Here is a 21,328-nt window from a genome sequence, read left to right as displayed (position 1 = left end):
GAGAGACATACACATTCTATATCTCTATATATCTATGTATACATATACACACACAAACATGTATGTTATGGTAAAATCTAGAAGCAGGTCAATGAATCCACTAAATTATCATTCATCACTGAAAATACAATGTGACCAACCACATTTTCACCCAATGTATTATTTTTTTTTTAAGAATCCATTTCTTATTCTCTAAGATTTAACATTTAAGGAACATGAAGAAGCCAAAGAACACTTTTAAAAACATCAGAACAGATCAAGAACATCAAGATGATTCTCCATTTAGGCCTCTTTTCCACATGCCAGATTTCACATATTAATTGCAGTCATGTTTCAGAATATACCATATCAGTTTTAATCTACCCCTCCCACAACACAAAAGATTCACAGAATAACAATTAGAAATATCCCCTATCCATAAGGTGGATTATCACTATTTTACAGAAAATATTAATGAAAAAATGCTAAAAGCCCCAAGCATTTCTTGGTAGAGGCATTTCCACCCTTAATTATCCTCTAGGATTAAACAAAAAAATACTAAACAAATCAAGTTACCTATTAAACTAGTATTGATCATGATGGCTACATAGTAAACAAAATCAAAGACATGCTGTAAGAGGAAAATCCAAAGTACAGAAAGTAGAGGATAGAAACTAAAGATATACAGAGTAAGTAAATGTTCAATCACAAGTAGACATGGATCTGAAATCAAAGGATGTTAGAAAAATGCAGAACCACACATGACCCTTGCAAAGTTTCTAATCATAAACACAAATCACACACTTTCCATGTCCTGCAAAAGCAGCATGAGCTGTAGGTGACTACTGTCTTGTTTACCTTTGAAATAGATTGTTTTCCTAAATTCTTAATGAGCTACAATTATTGAGATTGTTGGCCTTTTGCACTTGGAGCCCACGGTTCAAATCTGGATTTAATTACATGAGAGGTTGTTAATCTTATTATATAATGATCTCAAACTTCAGGATGAATTAAAGAATCAGCTTCCTATTTTAAATTTGAAGTATACAGTTAAAGGGAAACTCCTCTCATGAAATATAATTGTGCATATGCAAGTTTGTGGTTTTTAAAAAACATACATATTGATCTCTTAACAGAATGATTTCTGCATATTTCATTTTGAGGAAGAACTCTTTCAATTGAGAAGATTAAGGCAAACTATATTAAGTGTCTAAGTATAACTGAACTTTCTAGGTTAAGCAGCTTGAAAATTTAATCAGTCTCCAAACAGCAACATTCAGATCACATAGTCAGAGCTAAACACCTCATGTCTAGCCGATCTTGTGCCTGGTCTCAGAGGAAACAGTGGATTGGAGGACGAAAGCCTGCACGCATACTAATCTAGACACTTAGGTTTAACAGCTATAGCTTACACATCTCACTGGAATTTACTGACTATTCTAACCCTCCACATTAATTACTGATGGATAAAAAGATCACAGGCAAGCATCTGAAGGCACTGCTGCTCTAAGCTAAATAGCATTAATTAGACTGCATCTATTTCAGCAATTTGCTATCAAAGTGCTACCAAAAAATGGCTTCACCTGACGTTATCCTCTGGCTCAGGTTCACTGTCACTGTCTTCTGCTTTTCGCTTAATTCCTCCTATTGGAGACGGGGAGCCATCAGATGTGAAACTCGTATTAGGAGATATTGAAGGACTCTGCAGATAATGATGACATTACAGAGGAAGGATTTCATTATTCATTTTACATAAGAAGGTACATCCAACCATCACTACTTACCGTGTTTCAAGTAACATTTTTAAAGCTACTATGTAGAGATGGTAAACATATTTAGAAGGTACAGAGACTGATCTTGCTCCATTTCACTTCCCCTCAAAAGAAGTAATGTAATACCCAAACTTCCCATGCTTAAACTGAAAAGAATTAACACTATTAGGGCAAAAAAAAAAAAAAAATGTTTCTGAAGCAAAAAAAAAGTTTTAATTTTATAGATTTTTAAAAATTATAGTACTTGAATTTTATTTTCCCTTGGTGGTTCAAGTTCATTTGTGACAATCAATTGTAACAATTCCTGTTAGGAATTCACAATCATTTGCCACCTACCAAATGGCAAAGCTATGAGGGGAAAAAACATACATATATTTTATATATATGTATAGTTCTATGTTATATATAAAATGTATTACATATATAGCATATATATAATAATAGATGTAATAATATATAAAATAGCTAATGCTGGTGAGAATGCAATTAAATGTTTAATTAAGTCTTCAACCTAGTACAACCACTCTGAAAAGCAAATTTAATGAGACTGTGTTAGAAAACTTAAATTACTTTATATGTTGTTTTAAAAGTCAATCTATAAATAAAAATCTATTAGTCATCTTAGAAAAATGCAGATTTTATTAGTATTTCAGAGACTTAGCTGTCACTTTAAATTCAGTATTATCTTCCCATTGTACCTAACTCAATTAACATAATAGTTTAATTTTAAGTAACATATTTTAATATAACCCTAACATATTTTAATATTTAATCTAAAAATTAAAAGAAAATCTTCTGCAACTTTAGTTACTCAGGCTAAAGGACCACATCACCAAAAACATAAGGGGCAGAAACATTTCCACAGTCAAATTTTTCTTCTGTTACTCACAGTGTATTAGCTATTTCAAGTAAATTGAATTTTTTTTAAACTGAGAGCACAGAAGGCCATTTAAATGATGTTAACAATTACAGTATCCACAGCATAAACACAGTTCATACCACGGGTCAAGAAAAGTTAAAAAAAAATACGAAATCATATTTCACATAGAACTTAGAGCACTTCTCTTTTAAAAACGTATGTCAATGTTATTAATGAAAAGGTACAGACAATACTGTCAAAAAAAACCCAATAAAAATAAATACAGGAAGGCACTGTTGTACTTGGAAAACAAGGCAGGTATTACTGTATTTTAGTTATACAGATCTGAGTCTGAAATACCAAATTCAACCTTTACTGGCTGTGTGGCCTTGAACAATTTATTACTTAACCTCTATGAGCCTCATCTTAAAATGGGGATGATAATGTTCTGTTTCCTTACAAGTTATTGCAAGGATTAAACGCATCAATACATGTGAAAGATAACTGCCACGCTGCCTACCTGGTACATGGTGGTTAACCATTCAGTAAGTAATCACTATCGTTTTTTCAACACTACACTAATCCATTTCGATTAAATTATGAGAGCGACATTCCCATTAATTGTCTACAGAGAAGTTGTGTAAAAAGCAAATTTTAACAAAATTAATTATTGACTAACAAGATATAAACTCTATCTTTAGAAAACAAAAATACTAATATACTTTCTAGAAAAAAATGCTGTTCACCATTTAATGCTAAATCTCCACTGCTCTGCCTCTACCAACAAAAATATTCCTTTCTCAACATAACCAGATTCATATAAATTCAAATTTCTTCTTAAGCTGTTTTTTAATCAAATTAGATATAATGAAACCACACTGAAGAATGCTAAATATAAAACCACATATACAAGGAAATGGAAGCTATTTAATAAAACACTAAGAATGTTAATCATCAGTAGACAAGTACTAGAGACTACAACCCAACAGCTCAGAAAAATAAAACAACAGAAATCTGTAACTTAAATGGCTCCCTTTAAATAAACTGGTAATTTGGCTTCAAAATTTCCTTAAATTTAGAACATTCTAGGTGAAAATCTCACTCTACGAAGATTCGAATTCTATACCTCCTCTATATAGAAATAATTGTGGCTAGGTGAAAATCCCACTCTGCAAAGATTCGAATTCCATACCTCCTCTATATAGAAATAATTGTGGCAAGGGGAGTTAATTAAGACAGAATCAAAGAAGCAACCTCATCACCAATCTCCCCATTACTACTCCTGCGGCAGATGTTATCGATCTACAGTCTGGTCCTGCAGCGTAATCCTACCAAGCCTGAAAATAACACTGGAATCCTTCTTGAAGCAACCACAGCTGGCAAATTTTAAACCTGCCTGCCTGCCAAGATCAAAAAAAAAAAAGTACTCTACCACCAACAGGGCATATGACAATACCAGTCACTCTCAGTTCTGCTCTGCAGGTATGGTAGTCACTAAAATCTTGAATGATGGGCATCAGCTATTTCCGTTCCATATGAGCATCAATAGGATAACTAACAGAATAACAAAAATTAAATATCCAAGCTTATTCGATTTCCTTGGATATATCATAGCAAAAGTGTATGTTCCTTCCTCTACTGTTAGATCAGGGTCTGTTCCCTCAGCCCTGCTGCTGTCCCACTGGGTATTCTGAGAGCTCATGGTTTATTTCCACTACAATAGGAAGGCGGTGGACAAAGTACAGCCTTGCAGGATAGGTTGACCTGCTTCTGGAGTTTGGATTACCAAGTTCAAATATGGAAGAATACAAGGCAAATAAATGCATGCAGTTGCTGAGTTCACAAACAGGGAGCAACCAGAGTTTGAATAGTAAGGGCTACCTTAAGATATTTATTCAGATCTATTTCATGATGAATTGGAGAGCCAGAGTTTACACCTAAGGAATACTATTTTGCAAAATGCTCACAACTGCCCACTGAAGGAAAGGGGAAGTAAGGGAATAAAACCCATCCTCCTCCTCTTGCCCCAGCTTTGAGACATATGGATGTCCCTTGATAAGCTTCTAGCACCATTCACCACCCTATTCTTTGGAGAAGGGGGAAGTAGTGTGTGGTCCATCTGCATTACAAAAACACTGCAGCCACCTGGCTTATTTTTGAGACAGGGTCTCACTCTGTCACCCAAACTGGAATTAGCTATCTCTTTATATTCGCATGTTATCACCAATCCTACATGCTTTTCTTTCACATGATTTGGATATTTTCATATTGATAAAGATGGACTTAACAGAACTAAAAATATCTCAAGGCAAAGCAATTAAGAAAAATTATAAAACAAAACTCCAGGCTGTGATAAATTTCACACACACATCCCCCTGCAAGAGGTATGTGATATTCACCACTCTTAAATACCACATAAAAGTAAGCCACTTACAGAGTTATTCTGCATCCTCATTTCATAGGCTGCTTGTCTCGGATTACTGGCTACTTGAGAACCTGGTGAATTTCTTGAACCCAAGGCATGAGGAGTTAATATTCCACTAGGTGTGAAAGCTGGTTGATCTCTCTAACATAAATGGAAATTAATGTAGAAATTAAAATTAAATCACAACACAGATGACACAAAGAAGGCAATGGAATAAAGTCCAAACTGTAAGCACTTTACAAAACCCACTAAAAGACCAAATGATCTTCATTAATATTACAAGGTCATCTACACTTTGATTTGATGTTAACTTATACCTTCCAAACAATAGTGTATAATACTTAATAACTCTGCCCTAAAGTACATATAACACATTGTCCTGAAATATAGAGAAAATCTTTCAAGTCTCATTATGCTAATCCACTGCTTCTTACAATTACAGAAAACATTCAAGACACCATTTCGGGCAAATAAAAACAATATAATTTAGGTTAAAAAAAAAGTTGAGTTTGAGTTATACTTAGGAAATACAACTTTTTAAATTAATTTATTTATTTTTGAGGCGGAGTCTCACTCTGTTGCGCAGCCAGGAGTGCAGTGATGCGATCTCAGCTCACTGTAACCTCTGCCTCCCAAATTCAAGCGATCCTCTCACCTCAGCCTCTCGAGTAGCTGGGATTACAGGTGCACATCACCACACCCAGCTAATTTTTGTGGAAATACAACTTTCATTTACCCTTCACCTTGCTAGAATTTAACTCTTTATTTACAATTAATTAGATATAATTACAGCTAACATAGGTGATAATCTTGGCTGACTGATAAAAGATACTGACTAAAATAATAATATATAAGTAGAAACCAAACATGCCCCTCCCAATCTAAATGATTTTGAACCCACTGCAACAATAAATAATTCTACTTTTCTCCCTTCTTGTTTCCTGAAATTGCTTAATTCTAACAAAACGTAGTAAAAGTCAGTCCCTAAACTCCACAAGCTTGAAAATCTACTAGGGAAGATAAGAAAACAAGAACTAAAGAAGTTAAATGTCTATAAAGCATTATGCAATTAGGTAAGAAAACATGTATCAGAGGTAGGAAGCACCAGAGTTAAAAGAAAGGATTGCTCAATCTGTACTATGAGCATAACCAAGAAGGGAGGCCTTGTAGAAAAGGTAAGATGTCAGTGAGCTGCAAAGTCAGAAATCCATTCAGATGTCACAAATGAACACAACACTCTTAGGAGGGACATGGTGTATTTAGAAGACAACAGGGGATATGCTGGACAGCTGGAATTCAACAAGATGACAGTGTGCTCTGAACACCAAACTAAGATAGAATTGGATTCTGAGGGGATTAAGGAGTCAGTGGTGCATTTAGAGCAGAGAAACAAGTTTAGAGTGTTATGTTCTAGAAAGATTAATCTGACAAAGATGTAGAAACAAGAGTATAGTAACTTTCAAGGGGATACAAAAGATTGACCATTTTTACTTAAAAAACAATACTTGATTGCTGTAAACCATTCAAATAGCTAAGTGCCACCCACCTCTCACCTCCCAAGTGTATCCCTTCAGACACCAGAGCCTAGAGGACCTTCTTTAAAATCGACACCAGTGTTCTTTCTACAGGTAAAAAGGCAATTGGGTGGACACTTACGTCCCTGACCAAGTCCTACTGGACAAGGAATAAAGCTACTGTAATGAACATCTTTCTCAAATTGTAAAATTACGCTATTGCCAATCTCATGAAATCAATTAAAACTCACCTTCATTCTCTTTCTTTTTTCTTTCTGTCGTCTTCTAAAACTGTCCTAAAAGTATAAAATCCACATATTCTGTCAAATAATTACACAAAAATGTCAGAGTTAAGCATTACCAGGAATGATATGGGAGACAACTTAAGTTTTAAAGGACGACACCAGAAATTTAGGTACATGATTAAACCAGGCAACAAGACTATATGTTCAAAACGCTGCTTATCAGAACTTAACAATAGAAGACTGAATTTAGATACAATTTAATTGTTCTTAGTAATTCTGTTCAGAAAGCTTTTGAATCATTTCAGGAAAATGCAAAGCCATTACAAAGATCCTTGGTTTTATCCTGGAGCAAACAGGCTGTCAATATGGAGAAGACACAAGTAAGTTTAAAAAAAAAAAAAACAAAAAAAACAAAACTCAACAATTCTTAAGGTTTAGTTGAATGTAGTTAATAACTAAGGTATCCACTTTTTAAAAAATCAGCAAGACAATTTAATTAGACTCTGTTACCCAAAAAGGGCTCTTACTCTGTAGCATGCACGGCACAATAGAGAAAAGAGAGAAGTGGGACTCTATGCAAACATTATCCCTCACCCCGGCCAGATTCCATCAATCCAATGAAGAAAAGGAAGGAAATTCAGATGTATGCACAGCTTACTACTCTGGGCCAATTTAATTCACAGGCAAGGGTCCAGCCCACGTTGATTCTTTCCCCCCACTCATTTCCAAATTGCAGCCATGGTTTCAACTGGACAGAATTTTGTGTTCACCTTGTTCCCTACTAACCCTGGGTCATTCATGGGTCTCCCATGCCCATGCCCAAGTTTCCCTGAGTATCAAGGAACTGAAATGACACCTAGGGTGGCCACAGCTGCTGTTGTAGCCTAAAACAGGGGTCAGTGGATCCTATACTGACGGTCATCCTAGTAGGTACACTTCCAAGTCAGTCCTACCAACTGCAATATAAGGCCTTAAGGAAATTGGAAATTGGTGCTTTCTGCCAGGCAAAAAGCTGAATGCTGGATACTTAAGTCTCCTGCTCTGAAGTGGAGCCCAGGAGATCAACTACCCTAAAACCTCCTCTGATGTAGAAACCACTGATTTATTTAATCAAGCTTCTCTCCCATCTTCAATGAAACTTCTCTTGTGTAGGTCACCAATGACCTGCAGACTATGAAATCCATTAGTCAAACTTCAGTCCTTATCTGACCAGGATTCTTTCCTCCTTGGATCACAGTCTTCACTTGGCTTCCAGGAAGCTACACTCACCTAATCTCCTTCCCTCTTGCTATGTCCTACCTCCTCAACTCCCCAACCTCTTAACCCATTTATGCCGGAGGCTGCAAGTTTTTTGTGTGAAAAATCAGACCTTGGGGATGACCTTGAGCAGTAGGATATAAATAACTCCCACAGGCTTATCATTCCAATAATGTAACACTGGGCACAAATGGGTTAATGTTGGTGCTCCCCTGGGCCAAGTACTTGGACTTCTCCACTTCTCTCCTACCACGGGAGTCATCACCTGGTCTCATGGCTTTAAACACCATCTACATGCTGATGGCTCCCCAACCAGGGCCTCTCCATACTTAGCATCTCCATTTGGCTCTCTCAAACTTCACATGTCTGAAATAGAATCCCCACCCCACCTTTGCACCTCCCAGTCTTTCCATGAGGGTTGCTCAAAACATCTTTCAGTCTTTTGTCACCTTTCCTTCTCTTACACTCTATATTGAATGCATTTGCCAATCCCACTGGTTCTACCTTCAAAATATGTTCAGAATCCAACTGCCTCTGATCATCTCCACTGCTACCATCCAGGCTCCCTTAGATTACTGTAAAAAAGGCTCCTCACTGGGCTGGGCTCACTGCTTTGACCTTTCCCTCCACACAGTACTTCCAACATGGCAGCTAGAGTGATCCTTTTATAGTATGTGTCAAATCTTGTCACTTTTCTACTCAAAACCTTACACTGATGCAAAATGAAGTTAAAAGTCCTATGATGACCTGTGGAGTCCTACCAGACTGGGCCCTCCATCTCCTTTCTGACTTCATCTCCTACTGCTCTTCCTTTGCCTCCTCTGCTCCTTCCACAGTGGCTGCTTGGTGTTCTGTGAAATCCTGAGTATGCTCCCGCCCCAGGGCCTTGGCACTGGTGATTCCCTCTGTCTGTAAAGTGCTTCCTGCAAACATCTGCACGGTGTGCTCCCTCACATCCTTTACATCTTTAATCAAGGTCAGCTGTCAGTGAGGCCTTCTCTCGTCACCTTTTCTAGAACTGTAATGCCCAACCTCTCCCTTCCCAGATGCTTCCTCACCTGCTTTAGTTTTCTTTGTGGCACTTATTCTCTAACATTTAATGAGGTTTACTTAGTTACTGTGTTTATCTTCCAGCTCACCCAAGAGAATGTAAACTCCATGAGGGCAGGGATTTCTGTCTGCTCTTTTGTTTTTTGCTGTATCACTAGCACTCAGAACACTGTCTGGCACATGGTAAATACTTAAGTATTTGCTTAATAAATGAACAACATTTCCAAGATAAAAGGCAAACATCAAAGCTCATAAAATAAAAAGCAACACATTTCTTGCCTAAATGCTCAACTTTAATAAGCAATTTTTTTTCCTTTGGAGACAAAAGTATCGCTCTGTCGCCCTGGCTGGAGTGCAGTGGCATGATCCCGGCTCACTGCCGCCTCCATCTCCTGGGTTCAAGCAATTCTCCTGCCTCAGCCTCCCAAGCAGCTGGGATTACAGGCGCCTACCACCACGTCCATTTTAAATTTTTGTATTTTTAATAGAGATAGGGTTTCAACAAGTTGGCCAAGCTGGTCTCAAACACCTAACTCCAGGTGATCTGCCCTCCTCGGCCTCCAAAAGTGCTAGGATTAGAGGCACGAGCCACCATGCTTAGCCAATAACTAATATTAATTTAGTCCTTTTCTACCATTTGTTCTGCTGGTCTGTTAAATGCCTATCTCTAAGGGTGGTAGTCACACACAAACAGAAGACCACCTGCGTGGACCTCATGGATCTCTCCCTTTTTTGTGCTATGAACGCCTTTGGAAATCTGTCAAATGCCAGGGACACACTTCCCGGAAAAATAGATACACCCGGAAACTTTCCTATTGCATTTCTGAGGGTTTCCCCTGGTGTCCAACCATGCTGAAGGATATTTCATGACTTCAGGGACACCAACAAAGATCCAAAGCTTTAAAATGCCCTTCTCCTGCCAGGTCAGCTGAAAAATAGTATTAATTAAATCTGTAACACTATGGTATCTACCAAATCCCATACTTCCTCCTCTAATGCTAACTTACAGTGCAGAGTCTGCTAATGAGAAAGTAGAAGGCTAATGTAACTTGAGGTTTTTAAACCAAGTGGTACAAAGTATGTAGCAGCAGATCAAGGGATGCCACTGTAATTGTTGAAAAAGTAGTTAAAAATGTCTGTTCCAGTTGTCATCTGATCATCCCGACAAAGCTAGTTCTGTAATTTGAATTCTATATGCAAAAAAACTCTTGACATCACATAAAAACATTACCAAGTACTGAAGGCTTTTGGAAAGAATGCTTACAGTCAACTCACTATGTTACATAAAATGATGCCCAAAGTTTAAAAATAAGAGATCACTAGCTACAGTATACAAAGTTGATGAAAACAGAAAATAAGATTCAATGACACATTTTAATGTGTTGGGAGATCGTGAAGCAATGTAGCAGTAATATATGTTGTTATCTGCTTAAAATAGCCATGTGACTTTTATAAAACCAGTTTCTGAAAGGATTTCCTTACTGTTTCTAAGAAGCTATTATCTGCTTATTTTGACCCCTGCTGGTCTCCCTTGCTACACCCTGCAATCACCCTTCAACCACTTTGCCTCCAGGTTGCTGCCCCTCTAATCCCATCAGCTCACCAGGGGCTCCCAAACCCTGTCCACAGACGAAGTGCCTGTCCATCTCACTGTGACCCCTTGAGCATGACTTCTCACCTCTTCAGGAATTTCCTTCTAACTCTCTAGAACTGGCTCCTCTTTCTCCTTAAATGTCCATGGTTCCCTAGACTTCTGTTAAGCGTACTTTTACTCCACACAAGCTCCCAGGGTCACACTCATAGTTTCAAGTACCTTCCATTAGTTAATGGTTCTCAAATCTCTTTTCAAAAGACTTCTGCCCTGAGCTTTACACACATCTAACAACTGCTTAATGGACTTTTCTCCTCTCAGGTGTCCTATAGCCCCTCACATTAAACATCTCCAAAATGAAACTCAATTTCTACTTTGTTCCCACCCCAACCCATTCCACCCCTAGTGCTTGCTATCTTAGTAAATGGCACCAGCAAACTCCTAACTGCCCAAGCCAGAACCTGGACTTTTCATGTAAGCACTCATCCATAATAAGCAATCAATTTTCAAATGCTTTGTTATTTTATTTCCTTCTTGTGTTTCAATTTCTTACTTAAGAGATGCAGCTCTCCACAGATCCTACATTCTCCTAACCCTCTGCCCTGGCTGATATAATCCAACCCATACTCCCTACACTATCGATTCTTCTTGACCTGTCTTCCTGCCTTCAAAACATGACAGTCACTAGTTTGATCCCAGTAGTCTTCCAGCCTTAGTACCGGCATTTCAAATCCTATTGATTAGAAATGTGTTTGGATTTATATTCAGATTATGAAGACAGAAAAAAACATTACAATGCAACTCAAACAGGGTACAATACACAGTTTCACAGAGGAAGCAGCACAACCTTTATAAAATAATCAAAGCACTGACCGCTGATGATTACATTAGTCTTGATACACCATAATGATATAAAAACACACTCAAAGAGATTAAAAGTAATCACAAGATCATCACAGCCTATTAGAGACAGGAGCAATTTTAGCTACTGCAATAGAAACACTTTACCTCATCATCCTTTCTCTTTTTAAAAATGCTATCCTCAACTTCACCAACTGCTAACATGATCATCTGTACTCTTTGCAGATTGACATAACCACTTTCTGTAAGGTAACCCTGTAAGTGATAAAATATATGTAAAATGATCTTCTTATAAAAGCAAATACTTCTGTTTTGAAATCATTCAAGAATGAACTTACCCCAGTTTTGTGTACCACATTTTTGTATATGTTAACCAAACGGTCAATTGCATTTTCCCTGTCAGCAAGAGACAAACATTATACATTAGGACCATTATGCTTTAGGCACAGTAAAGTCAAGAAGCCTAAAACAGTAGTTTGAAAAGCTACACAAATGCACATACCTAATCTCTAACGACGGCAAATGAGGGAGGAAGTCATTTCCCACAAAGAAGCACATGAAAACCCAGTCATCAATGCTCCTCTCAACATCAAATGTGAATGGTAGGCTGGCCATGGTGAGTTCTCTTTCCAAATACTGCAACCAAAAAGGAATGCTGCCATTACAGCTATCAAAGGCACCCTGCTTTGAGTGCTGATTTCAATGATTATTGCTACATACCTCACGAAGAACATTAAGCCGAAGGAAGATAAACTCTCCTTCTGCACAAGGAAGACTATCGGCAAGTTCATCATGCTGCAAGAACAGGAATGAAGATGAAACAAGTCTACTCTACGTCCAGTAATTTTTTCCAACCAAGCAAATTTTAAGGCTTTTTCTAACACAAGATCCATTTTAATATCACAAGTATTAAATTTTTAAAAGCTCACCAATCCATTTTAAAATAAAAATTACCCAAAAAATCAACCACATCTAGACCAGGGGTCAGCAAACATTTTTTGCAAAGGGCCAGACAGTAAATTATTTTGGCTATTGGGAGACATATATGATCTCTGTTGAATAGTCTTTCATGTTTTATTTTGTTTTTAACAAGACTTTAAAAATGTAAAAAACATAGCTCACAGGCCAAACCTGGAGGACTGAAGTTTGCTAACTGATGACCTATACCCAACCAACCATTACCCCTTCCTTGTGAACAGATGTGCATAGATAACATCTATACTGTCTTTATTGTATTATGTATCTGAAATATGTACACAGACACAGGTATACTGTCTTTATTGCATTACATATCTGAAATAATACACTATATTACCTTTATCTCTTTTTTTACTTAACGATGTCTTTGAAAGAGGCACCACTGTCTTTTCCCCCCCATAAAGTATATGACTCAAGAGGCACCATATTATTGAAACACAAGCCCCTTTAAAGGGGACTGGACATAACCAAGTGAACCTAAAATACATAAAAAGTGGGAGTAACTTAAAAGTCTCAAGAAGTTGTAGTTCCTTTTAAGAGTATTTCAAACAAATAACTTCCACAAATAAATTACAAGCTATGGGCATTATTATCTATGAGAACTAAGCCTCGTGTAGATATAGGTGATGTCAGAAAAAGTGCTAAGTACAAAGGATGAGTGTGTGCAAGTTTTTGAATGCAGGTTTATGTTAAAGTACTTTAAAAGATACATCTCTATCGAGACTCCCTCTCAAAAGGAAAAAAAAGAAAAGAAAAAAGATACATCTCTGTGAAGGGTAACAGAACAAGCACATAAAAAACTAATCAACCACAATCTTCTCTTCATTTTAAAAACAAGGTAACTCAAATATTTAATGCTATTTAACTGTATATTTTAAAATGGTTGAAATATTTTATGTCATGTACATTTTACCACAATAGATTTTTTTTTTTTTAATGAGGCAACTACCATCTCAAAGTTCTTACCTTTCCCTTCTTTTCTCTTGGCAAACCTTCACAATCTTTGACCTCATGTCCAAACTGATTACAAAGACCACATGGTTTGGGCTTGTTTGGTTTGAATTCTTCTCTAATAATGGTAAAGTTGGGTTCATGTGTGGCAAGGCCAAGCATAATGAGATCAGCTATCAATCGACAATGAGAAAAACACTGAACAGTGAGTATTCTGAGAGGATTCTTACCATAAACTACTATGAGATGCCAACACAAAGAAAAGCCCAAATGAGCAGCCAAGCCCCAAAGCCTGACACTTCCTGGCAGTTCCCAGTTAATAGGAAGTCCTCCAGATATGTGGACCTACAACATAGACTGCCACTAAGGATTAAACACTTGGGAAATTTTCCATTTTAAAGGTACGGGGAGTTAAAAGGTTGAAAAACGTAAAAAAGAAGAAAAGAAATTAAAGATCATTGATCACAGATTAAACAGCAACTCAATACTAGTTCCTTGTCAAACATAAAATAACCAAGGCATTTTGGAACTTCCAGGTAACCATGAATAATCCATTACTGCACACCAACCCATAGACTTGCTATGGTTTAATCCAAGAGAAGCAAATCCCAAAGAAGAAACCTACCATCTGCTCCACATAAACAATGATGAGTATTTGGGTCATGGTTAGGCTGGGCTAAACAAGAGAGAAACAAATATTTATATTAATATATTATATTCCACAAGAATATTACTTCATACCAAATATTTTCTATTCAATGGCTTTTTAAAAATAGAACATACAATCAAATACTGGTTAAGTAAGCTTTACCTCTTTGCCTTCTAATGTAATCCATGATTTTATGTTCTCCTTCACCAGGAGCACTAGCATCAGATAAAATAACCTATAAAAAAATTAACACTTTCAGCTTATCCCCAATTTTCTATAGGCACAAATATCAAATGAATTATATGTCTCAAGAAAAACTGAGAAAAGTATTACAGGAAAATTTTCTGAATAAGGTGGGTGGGCGGGTGGGGGTGTGTGTGAAACACCAAAACTACTTCATTGAAAATTTTCTGAAGGGGGGTGTGTGTGTGTGTGTGTGTGTGTGTGACACCAAAACTATTTCACTGATTAACTTACTACATGGAATGGAAAGTAATGAAATGTCTGGGTCAGACCTAGCCATCAGAAAAACTGATCATTCACAAGTTCCTATTTTCACTGCCATGCAAGGATATAGTACTGGACCATATATGCCCCAAGAATAATCAATAACAGATATCTATTAAATATAATTTACCATTTCTCATTATTAGGGAAGCCAGCTTATGAACCTAAAATTACAAACAAGTTCATTTAAATATTTTTTAAATATTTGGGAACATAACGATTTAAGGCAGACCCACAACTTACTAATCTTGCTATATTTTGATATGTAAGAATGGAAATTTCCATTTAAAAATTACTTTCCTATATATATTTTTTAAATCATGAATCCCATTTTATGGCTTCATAGTGATGGCAAGACGACAAAATTGGCTTTAAGAGAAAATTCAGCTATCTAAAACCTAACCATGTAAGGATACCCCATCTCCAATAACCCTGGAAGCTTTTCTTTCCTCCGACAGTCAACTAGCATTTTATGGGGCAGGGCAGAAGGATAAATAATGTCAGTCATATCAAAGTACAGCCTTGAATGATCACCCTTAATCTTTCTGAAGTATCAAAATGTGAAACTTACTGTCAAATTTTTCCACCCAGGGTCATTATTTAAACGATCAGCTATGTAATAGCGAAGGCATTTAGCAAGATTGTCCATAAATTCAGTTCCCTAAAACGATAGAAAGAAACAAATTAACCTATCATTTAAGAGTTAGCAATAGCTAGCAAAGTATGAGACTACTTACTGGTGTAATACAGTTGCTGTCGAATCTTTCTTTTATTTCTTCTGGAGGAAGAAAGCCACCTAGAGAAAAGAGGCGACATTTTGTTCTCCCCATAAAAAGTGAGATACATTACTCAATATTAAGCCAGAACAACAAAAACAAAAAGTTCAAATACAAAAGGAAGTGAAGTCTTGTCATCCGAGGAACAATGTTCCCTCACTGGGAAGAAAATAAGATTCCATCTCTCAAATTTAAATTATTATTATTATTATTATTACTATTATTATTATTATTTGAGACAGAGTATCGTTCTGTCACCCAGGCTGGAGTGCAATGGTGCAATCTCGGCTCACTGCAACCTCCGCATTCCAGGGTTCAAGCTATTCTCCTGTCTCAGCCTCCTGAGAAGCTGGGATTACAGGCACCTGCCACCACGCCTGGCTAATTTTCGTATTTTTAGTAGAGACGGGCTTTCATTGTGTTGGCCAGGCTGGTCTCGAACTCCTGACCTCCAGTCATCCGCCCTCCTCGGCCTCCCAAAATGCTGGGATTACAGGGGTGAGCCATCATGCTCAGCCTTTTAAATTATGTTTTAACAAGAATGTAAAACAATATATGGTACACAAAATATATTATACTGTTACATAAAAATTATGAAGTTATTCACTCTGCAAGAGACTATACACACACACACACACACACACACACATACACCAGTTAGGGGCCATATTTTTGTTAACAGTTCCTAAAATAAAGGTGCCTAAGAGAAATGAAATTTTAAAGGCCGAGTTCATCACAGCTTTACAGGATAAGAAATACAATTATCAGACAGAGGAATATAAAAATCCAATTTTTTCCTCTATATCACTATTAGCTGCTTCTCAAGAAACAAATATATTTCATCACATCTTCAAAAAAAAAGACATTCTTAAAATCAGAAACACTGTTATAAATACAAACTGGTTTTAGAGTCTTAATTACAAGTTGCAGCTAAAGGAACTATATACTTGTACACTTCCAGCAAAATTAAAGTAATATAAAATGTATTGTAATTAGAGGCCTGAGGTGACTATACTATGGCATCCTTTTTCAACTGTAGAGCGCAATTATCTGGAGCCAAGACATTGTGGCTTTTCTGTTCTATTATAACCCTGTAAGTAGCAGAACACCAAACAAACTACTCTGCTACAACCATACCCTACCTCACACACAGGTATGGTAGGAGAGAACCGTCCCAACTGGCATCAACACTCCTTGATCCTCCTTTTCTCTGAGGCTTAGTCAGTTCCTACCCATGTAGCCACCAGGAATTTTTTTTTTTTTTTTTTTTTTTTTTTTTTGAGATGGGGTCTCGCTCTGTCACCCAGGCTGGAGTGCAGTGGCGCGATCTCGGCTCACTGCAACCTCTGCCTCCTGGGTTCAAGCAATTCTTCTGCCTCAGCCTCCCAAGTAGCTGGGACTACAGGCATGTGCCACCATGCCCGGCTAATTTTTTGTGCTTTTTTTTAGTAGAGACGGGGTTTCACCATGTTAGCCAGGATGGTCTCGATCTCCTGACCTCGTGATCCACCCGCCTTGGTCTCCCAAAGTGCTGGGATTACAGGCGTGAGCCACCGCGCCCAACCACCACCAGGAATTTTAAGGCTTTGGGGAACTGCAAAAATGAAGACATCCCACCCCACCCCTCCGAACTTAAAGGAACCATAAGTGCTGTGCCTGCTCCATCAACTTATATTGAAAGTATGCAAATGACTTGGCAACAACCTGTAAATGTGGATCGAATCACCTCTGGCTTCCTCAGATAGACCTGAGTTTCAAAAAGCAAGCAAACCAAAGCTGATTTGAAGAAAATGTTTACAGAACTATAGCTTTCTGACAGCTGCCACAGAGAAAAGTAGTAAAAAGTACTTACTGTATTTCTATTTTACAGAGACATAAAAGTTTGTTAAAGAGTTGCACTGGCCCTGAGAGGGGTTGACAATCTGCACTCTCCACCAGAATTCCCTATTCCCAAGGCTCCCTTTTACAGGAGAGTTTGAAAATAAACGAGCCTATTAAGCCTATTGGTAGGATTTCATGAACTACTTTTCCTCAACAGTGAACACTGGATATTCTGGGATCCTTATTAAATTAAAAGCTTGCCTATTTGTAAGAAAAAGTTGCCACCATCCCCTCATTCTGCATACATCTTATAAAAAATCCAACTTCAAGATACATATTCTTTACCTTTTGCCAATATTTCTTCCCTGACTCGCTGCTTCTCGACTGCTGCTTCCATTCCTTCTTTTGATGCTCTGAACCTCCTTGAACGCTGCTGGTTCATTTTGGCACGTGGTGCCTGAAAATTTCATATTCCATAATACTAATCAAAATATTCACAAATAAATCTGTACATTATTTTGAATCAGGTGTTCTTTTAAAAGTAGTATACTAAAATGGAAGAAAGGTAAGTAGTGTGTCGAATAATCCTTTCATGGCAGATACCAGATCCTGAGAACTTAAATTTGGACCAAGAACCTAAAAGCTGAGCTCAATCAGGTGAATGAGTGCCATGTCAAATGGACAAACATCCTATGAAGCCAGAGCACTTATACTGCAAGTCCTCCCAGTCTAACACCAGTTCCCCTCAGTTAGGGTGCTTGATTCAAGGCACCCAAGAAAGAAAGGTCACTTTACTCAAAAGACCCAGCCAGCATTTGATGAGTAGTTACTACTGAACTAAGATCAGGAAGACCTTCTCTATGTCCACACCTAAAAGGAAGAATGGTCTCCAGATGGGATTCACAATGTCTCATAAAAAAGCAACAGAAAACTATTTCTTTATCTGCAGAATCTCGGTGCTCTTCTATTTCCCACAATAAGGTTTATAATTATTAGTCTGTCTTTTCAATACAGCATAGCAGTCAGAAAAGAAATAATGTTTTAACCAAAAGTACTTTTAAATCACTCTAACCAAATGCAATTTCACTGGAAAAGCCCAAATAAAGTGAACCAGATTGTAAGATTTTGGAAGTTACTGAACTGAGTTCTGGGGTGGGAAGAAACTGTGAAACATCCTGTTTACATCTAAATATAAGTTATTTAATATTCTCTTTAAACAATTTCCTTTTCTGTAGAACAAGACCACAAGACCATCTAATGTAGCCCTCTTAAGTACAAAATTCTTTATCTACATTTATATATTAACAAAAAAAGTGTGTATAAACATGTACACACACATATGCATACAAACGTGTACATACTTTATACTTGATGCAGCAGAAAGAACACACTGGAGTAAAGCTAAAGATTTATTCAAAAAAAATTAGCTGAATATAAACTGAAATGTGCTCTAAACAAGACATATTCCTTTTCTTTTTGCTCTTTACTCAATTCTAACTGCAACTTAGCAAGTTATCAGGTAGCTAAGATTTTTCACTGAGTAAGACGAATCTCACAGAAAAGTTAATCTTCTTGGATTCAAAGTTCTCTGGATTTCTAAAATCATTCCATTAGCCACTAGGATGCACTAAAATTAAAAGAAAGAATCTACTTGCACATAGCTAAATAAATTTAGAGTTATATCTTACCTTACACCCCGATACAGTTTGCTGGTTATTTATAAAATGAGCTACTTGGTATTATTATCATAGGTCAGTAACTTACTCCTCTCAAATCATTTTCATGACTACTCATTGCCTAGAGGATACAATCCAAACTCCAGATGGTACGGCTTTCTCAAGCTTTTGCTATACTTCGCGTCTCAATTCAAACCACCGGTAGTTGCCAAAACATGTCAGTGTGGTCAAAGGCATGGAAACTGTGTTTACCTGTCACATTTGAGAAATCTGGAAGGTCCTCCCTCCCCAAATCCTGTCCCATCCATCTCCCACCATTACCCACCAATCTCCCAATTATTCTTCATTGTTAAAGAAATGGAACAAAAGTCACCTCTTCTCTATATCCTAACTTCCTTAGCAGCACTGACTTCCTCTTCCCTCAACACCCTGCATGTATTGTGCTTATAATGGCTATAAATAACTAAGCTCACTCATTTATCTATGCCTCCTTCCCTTTGACGGTAAGCCAAAAGTTCAAAAGCAAGGGCAGTCACCAACATCCCCAGTATTTCACAGTACTGAGCACAAAATAAGCACAAAACACACACAAAAAAAATCTGAACGAATGACTGAAGGATGAGGCTTTCTTTCTCAAGTTCATCACTGTCAACATTTTTCATTATTTAGCTGACTTTCATTCTAGACACTGGTAACACAGCAAAAACCAAAATGGAGGCTTCTAAGTTAATTATTTTAGCACTTACCACTCCATCTATTGCCATGTAGAGAAGTCGTCTTGGTCTTACAATACTGAAAAGTCTGTCAATGTACTCAAAAATTGCAACCATCATTTCATCTTCATTTTTTGGTGCTGGTCTATAATGACAACCAAACAATGTAATATAATATAGTGTTTCCTCTGTGATTTGCTATATCAGTGACAAAAACGGGTTACGTACTTGTCTTCAGGATGAGTACAGGGATGGATGATTCCATTCATATCCAAATACAGATTATCAAACTCCACATCATTTGGATTAGGTTTACTGGCATCAACTGGAATCTTTACACCATTGCATTCTTTTGGCTATGAGGAAGTGATAATTAATAGTAGTTTGATTGTTCAAGTCTAAAAATGACAGATCCTAGGCTCAGTATGAACTTGTGCTTCATTTCTGAACTGGAAATAAAACACTTCAAGTAACCTTTAAATTATAAGAAGTTATTTTATTCCTTAAAGCAAACTGAAGCAGGTATTTTATCTGTAGGAAGTGGATGGCTTCTAACACAGTTATTTTTGACAATGTAGGAGATGTATAGAAAATTCCCAAATCATTTAGGTTGTTCAAGTAAGAGATCATGGGAGTCATCTTAAAATTCATTTCCCTCACCACTCACATCAGTAAGTCCTGTCAAAGTAACGTAAAAAATGCTTACCTACTTCATCTCCTTTCATTCCCACCACCATGAACAACAAGAAGTTACCATCTCTAACCTAAAAGAGCACAACCTTCATCTAGTCTGCCCAACCTCTAGACTCTCTGGTCTCCAGCTCACTCATTGTCAGAGTTCTCTTTCTAAAACATAAAAGTGTACGTCTTAATCTTACCTAGTTTTTCTAATGATTCTCACAGCAGGCATTTACCAACGAGCCTGGACCCTTCCTAGTCTCCTATCCTGCCATACTGTTGTTGAGGCCCACTCACTCTCTTGTAAGTTCCTAGAAAATGCCTTTAATCTCTCAATGTGGTCACATGATGCTTCTTTCAGAATGCCTTCTTCCTCCCTTGCCAACACCCACTTCCTGAAATATTACTAATTTCCAGGGTCTAGACTCAAATCAAATGTCACTTACTTTATAACATCTTGTACGTATCTCCCAAGAAATTAATTGTTCCTTCTGCATTTCCTCATAATTTTGCTTATTCACTTGTGGCACTTGCACTGTTTTACAATTAGTCAATCTACCCCAGCTACAGAGTTCTTCGAAAGGCAAGGGCTTACTCACTGCCAGAGATACTCAATTATGTTTTTGTAAATGTTATTACCTTTGTTTTTCTCTCCCAGAGCCTCAGCGAAAGATTAAGACTATGAGATCTCATTTTTACTATTAACAATAAAAGTCACTTAAAATAACAGTTCCTCAAACACATATAAAGCATCACTTGTAACAGCAAAAACTATAAGCAATTTAAAAGCCCATCATGTACATACTACATCATGGATGAAGCTCAAAAACATTATGTTAAATGAAAGAAGCCAGTCATAAAGTACCAAGTACTATACAATCCCATTTATATGAAAAGTCTAAAACAGACATGTTTGCAAATATAAAATGCAGATTAATGGTTGCTTCATGTGAGGGTGGAGACAGGGGAGGGAGATGGGTAGCAACTGATAACTACTTTTGAGAATGAAGACCCTCTAAAATCAGA

The 21,328-nt window shown here is 37.2% G+C and overlaps 1 protein-coding gene across 3 annotated transcripts in view; it reads right to left on the bottom strand.

Annotated features, from left to right (window-relative positions):
• LOC105486791 (5'-3' exoribonuclease 2) overlaps positions 1-21,328 on the bottom strand; it is an 85,254-nt gene that overhangs the window by 44,485 nt on the left and 19,441 nt on the right. For 2 of the 3 annotated variants that reach the window (XM_011749839.3, XM_011749840.3), the window contains exons 2-16: positions 19,853-19,980; positions 19,658-19,769; positions 17,581-17,692; positions 15,376-15,434; positions 15,210-15,299; positions 14,294-14,366; positions 14,108-14,158; positions 13,498-13,655; positions 12,274-12,348; positions 12,056-12,189; positions 11,892-11,949; positions 11,701-11,808; positions 6,801-6,845; positions 5,045-5,176; positions 1,563-1,681 (exon numbers count right to left, since the gene is read on the bottom strand). In XM_011749839.3, the coding sequence (XP_011748141.1) occupies positions 1,563-1,681; positions 5,045-5,176; positions 6,801-6,845; positions 11,701-11,808; positions 11,892-11,949; positions 12,056-12,189; positions 12,274-12,348; positions 13,498-13,655; positions 14,108-14,158; positions 14,294-14,366; positions 15,210-15,299; positions 15,376-15,434; positions 17,581-17,692; positions 19,658-19,769; positions 19,853-19,980 (1,454 nt within the window). The remainder of the gene's footprint in view (positions 1-1,562; positions 1,682-5,044; positions 5,177-6,800; positions 6,846-11,700; positions 11,809-11,891; positions 11,950-12,055; positions 12,190-12,273; positions 12,349-13,497; positions 13,656-14,107; positions 14,159-14,293; positions 14,367-15,209; positions 15,300-15,375; positions 15,435-17,580; positions 17,693-19,657; positions 19,770-19,852; positions 19,981-21,328) is intronic. The other variant, XM_011749842.3, reaches the window with a different exon arrangement.

The sequence above is a fragment of the Macaca nemestrina genome, chromosome 15, assembly GCF_043159975.1.
Source record: "Macaca nemestrina isolate mMacNem1 chromosome 15, mMacNem.hap1, whole genome shotgun sequence".
NCBI classification, from domain to species: domain Eukaryota; kingdom Metazoa; phylum Chordata; class Mammalia; order Primates; family Cercopithecidae; genus Macaca; species Macaca nemestrina.
Note: the sequence above shows the minus strand (reverse complement) of the source record. Positions and strands in the feature narration are given on the sequence as shown.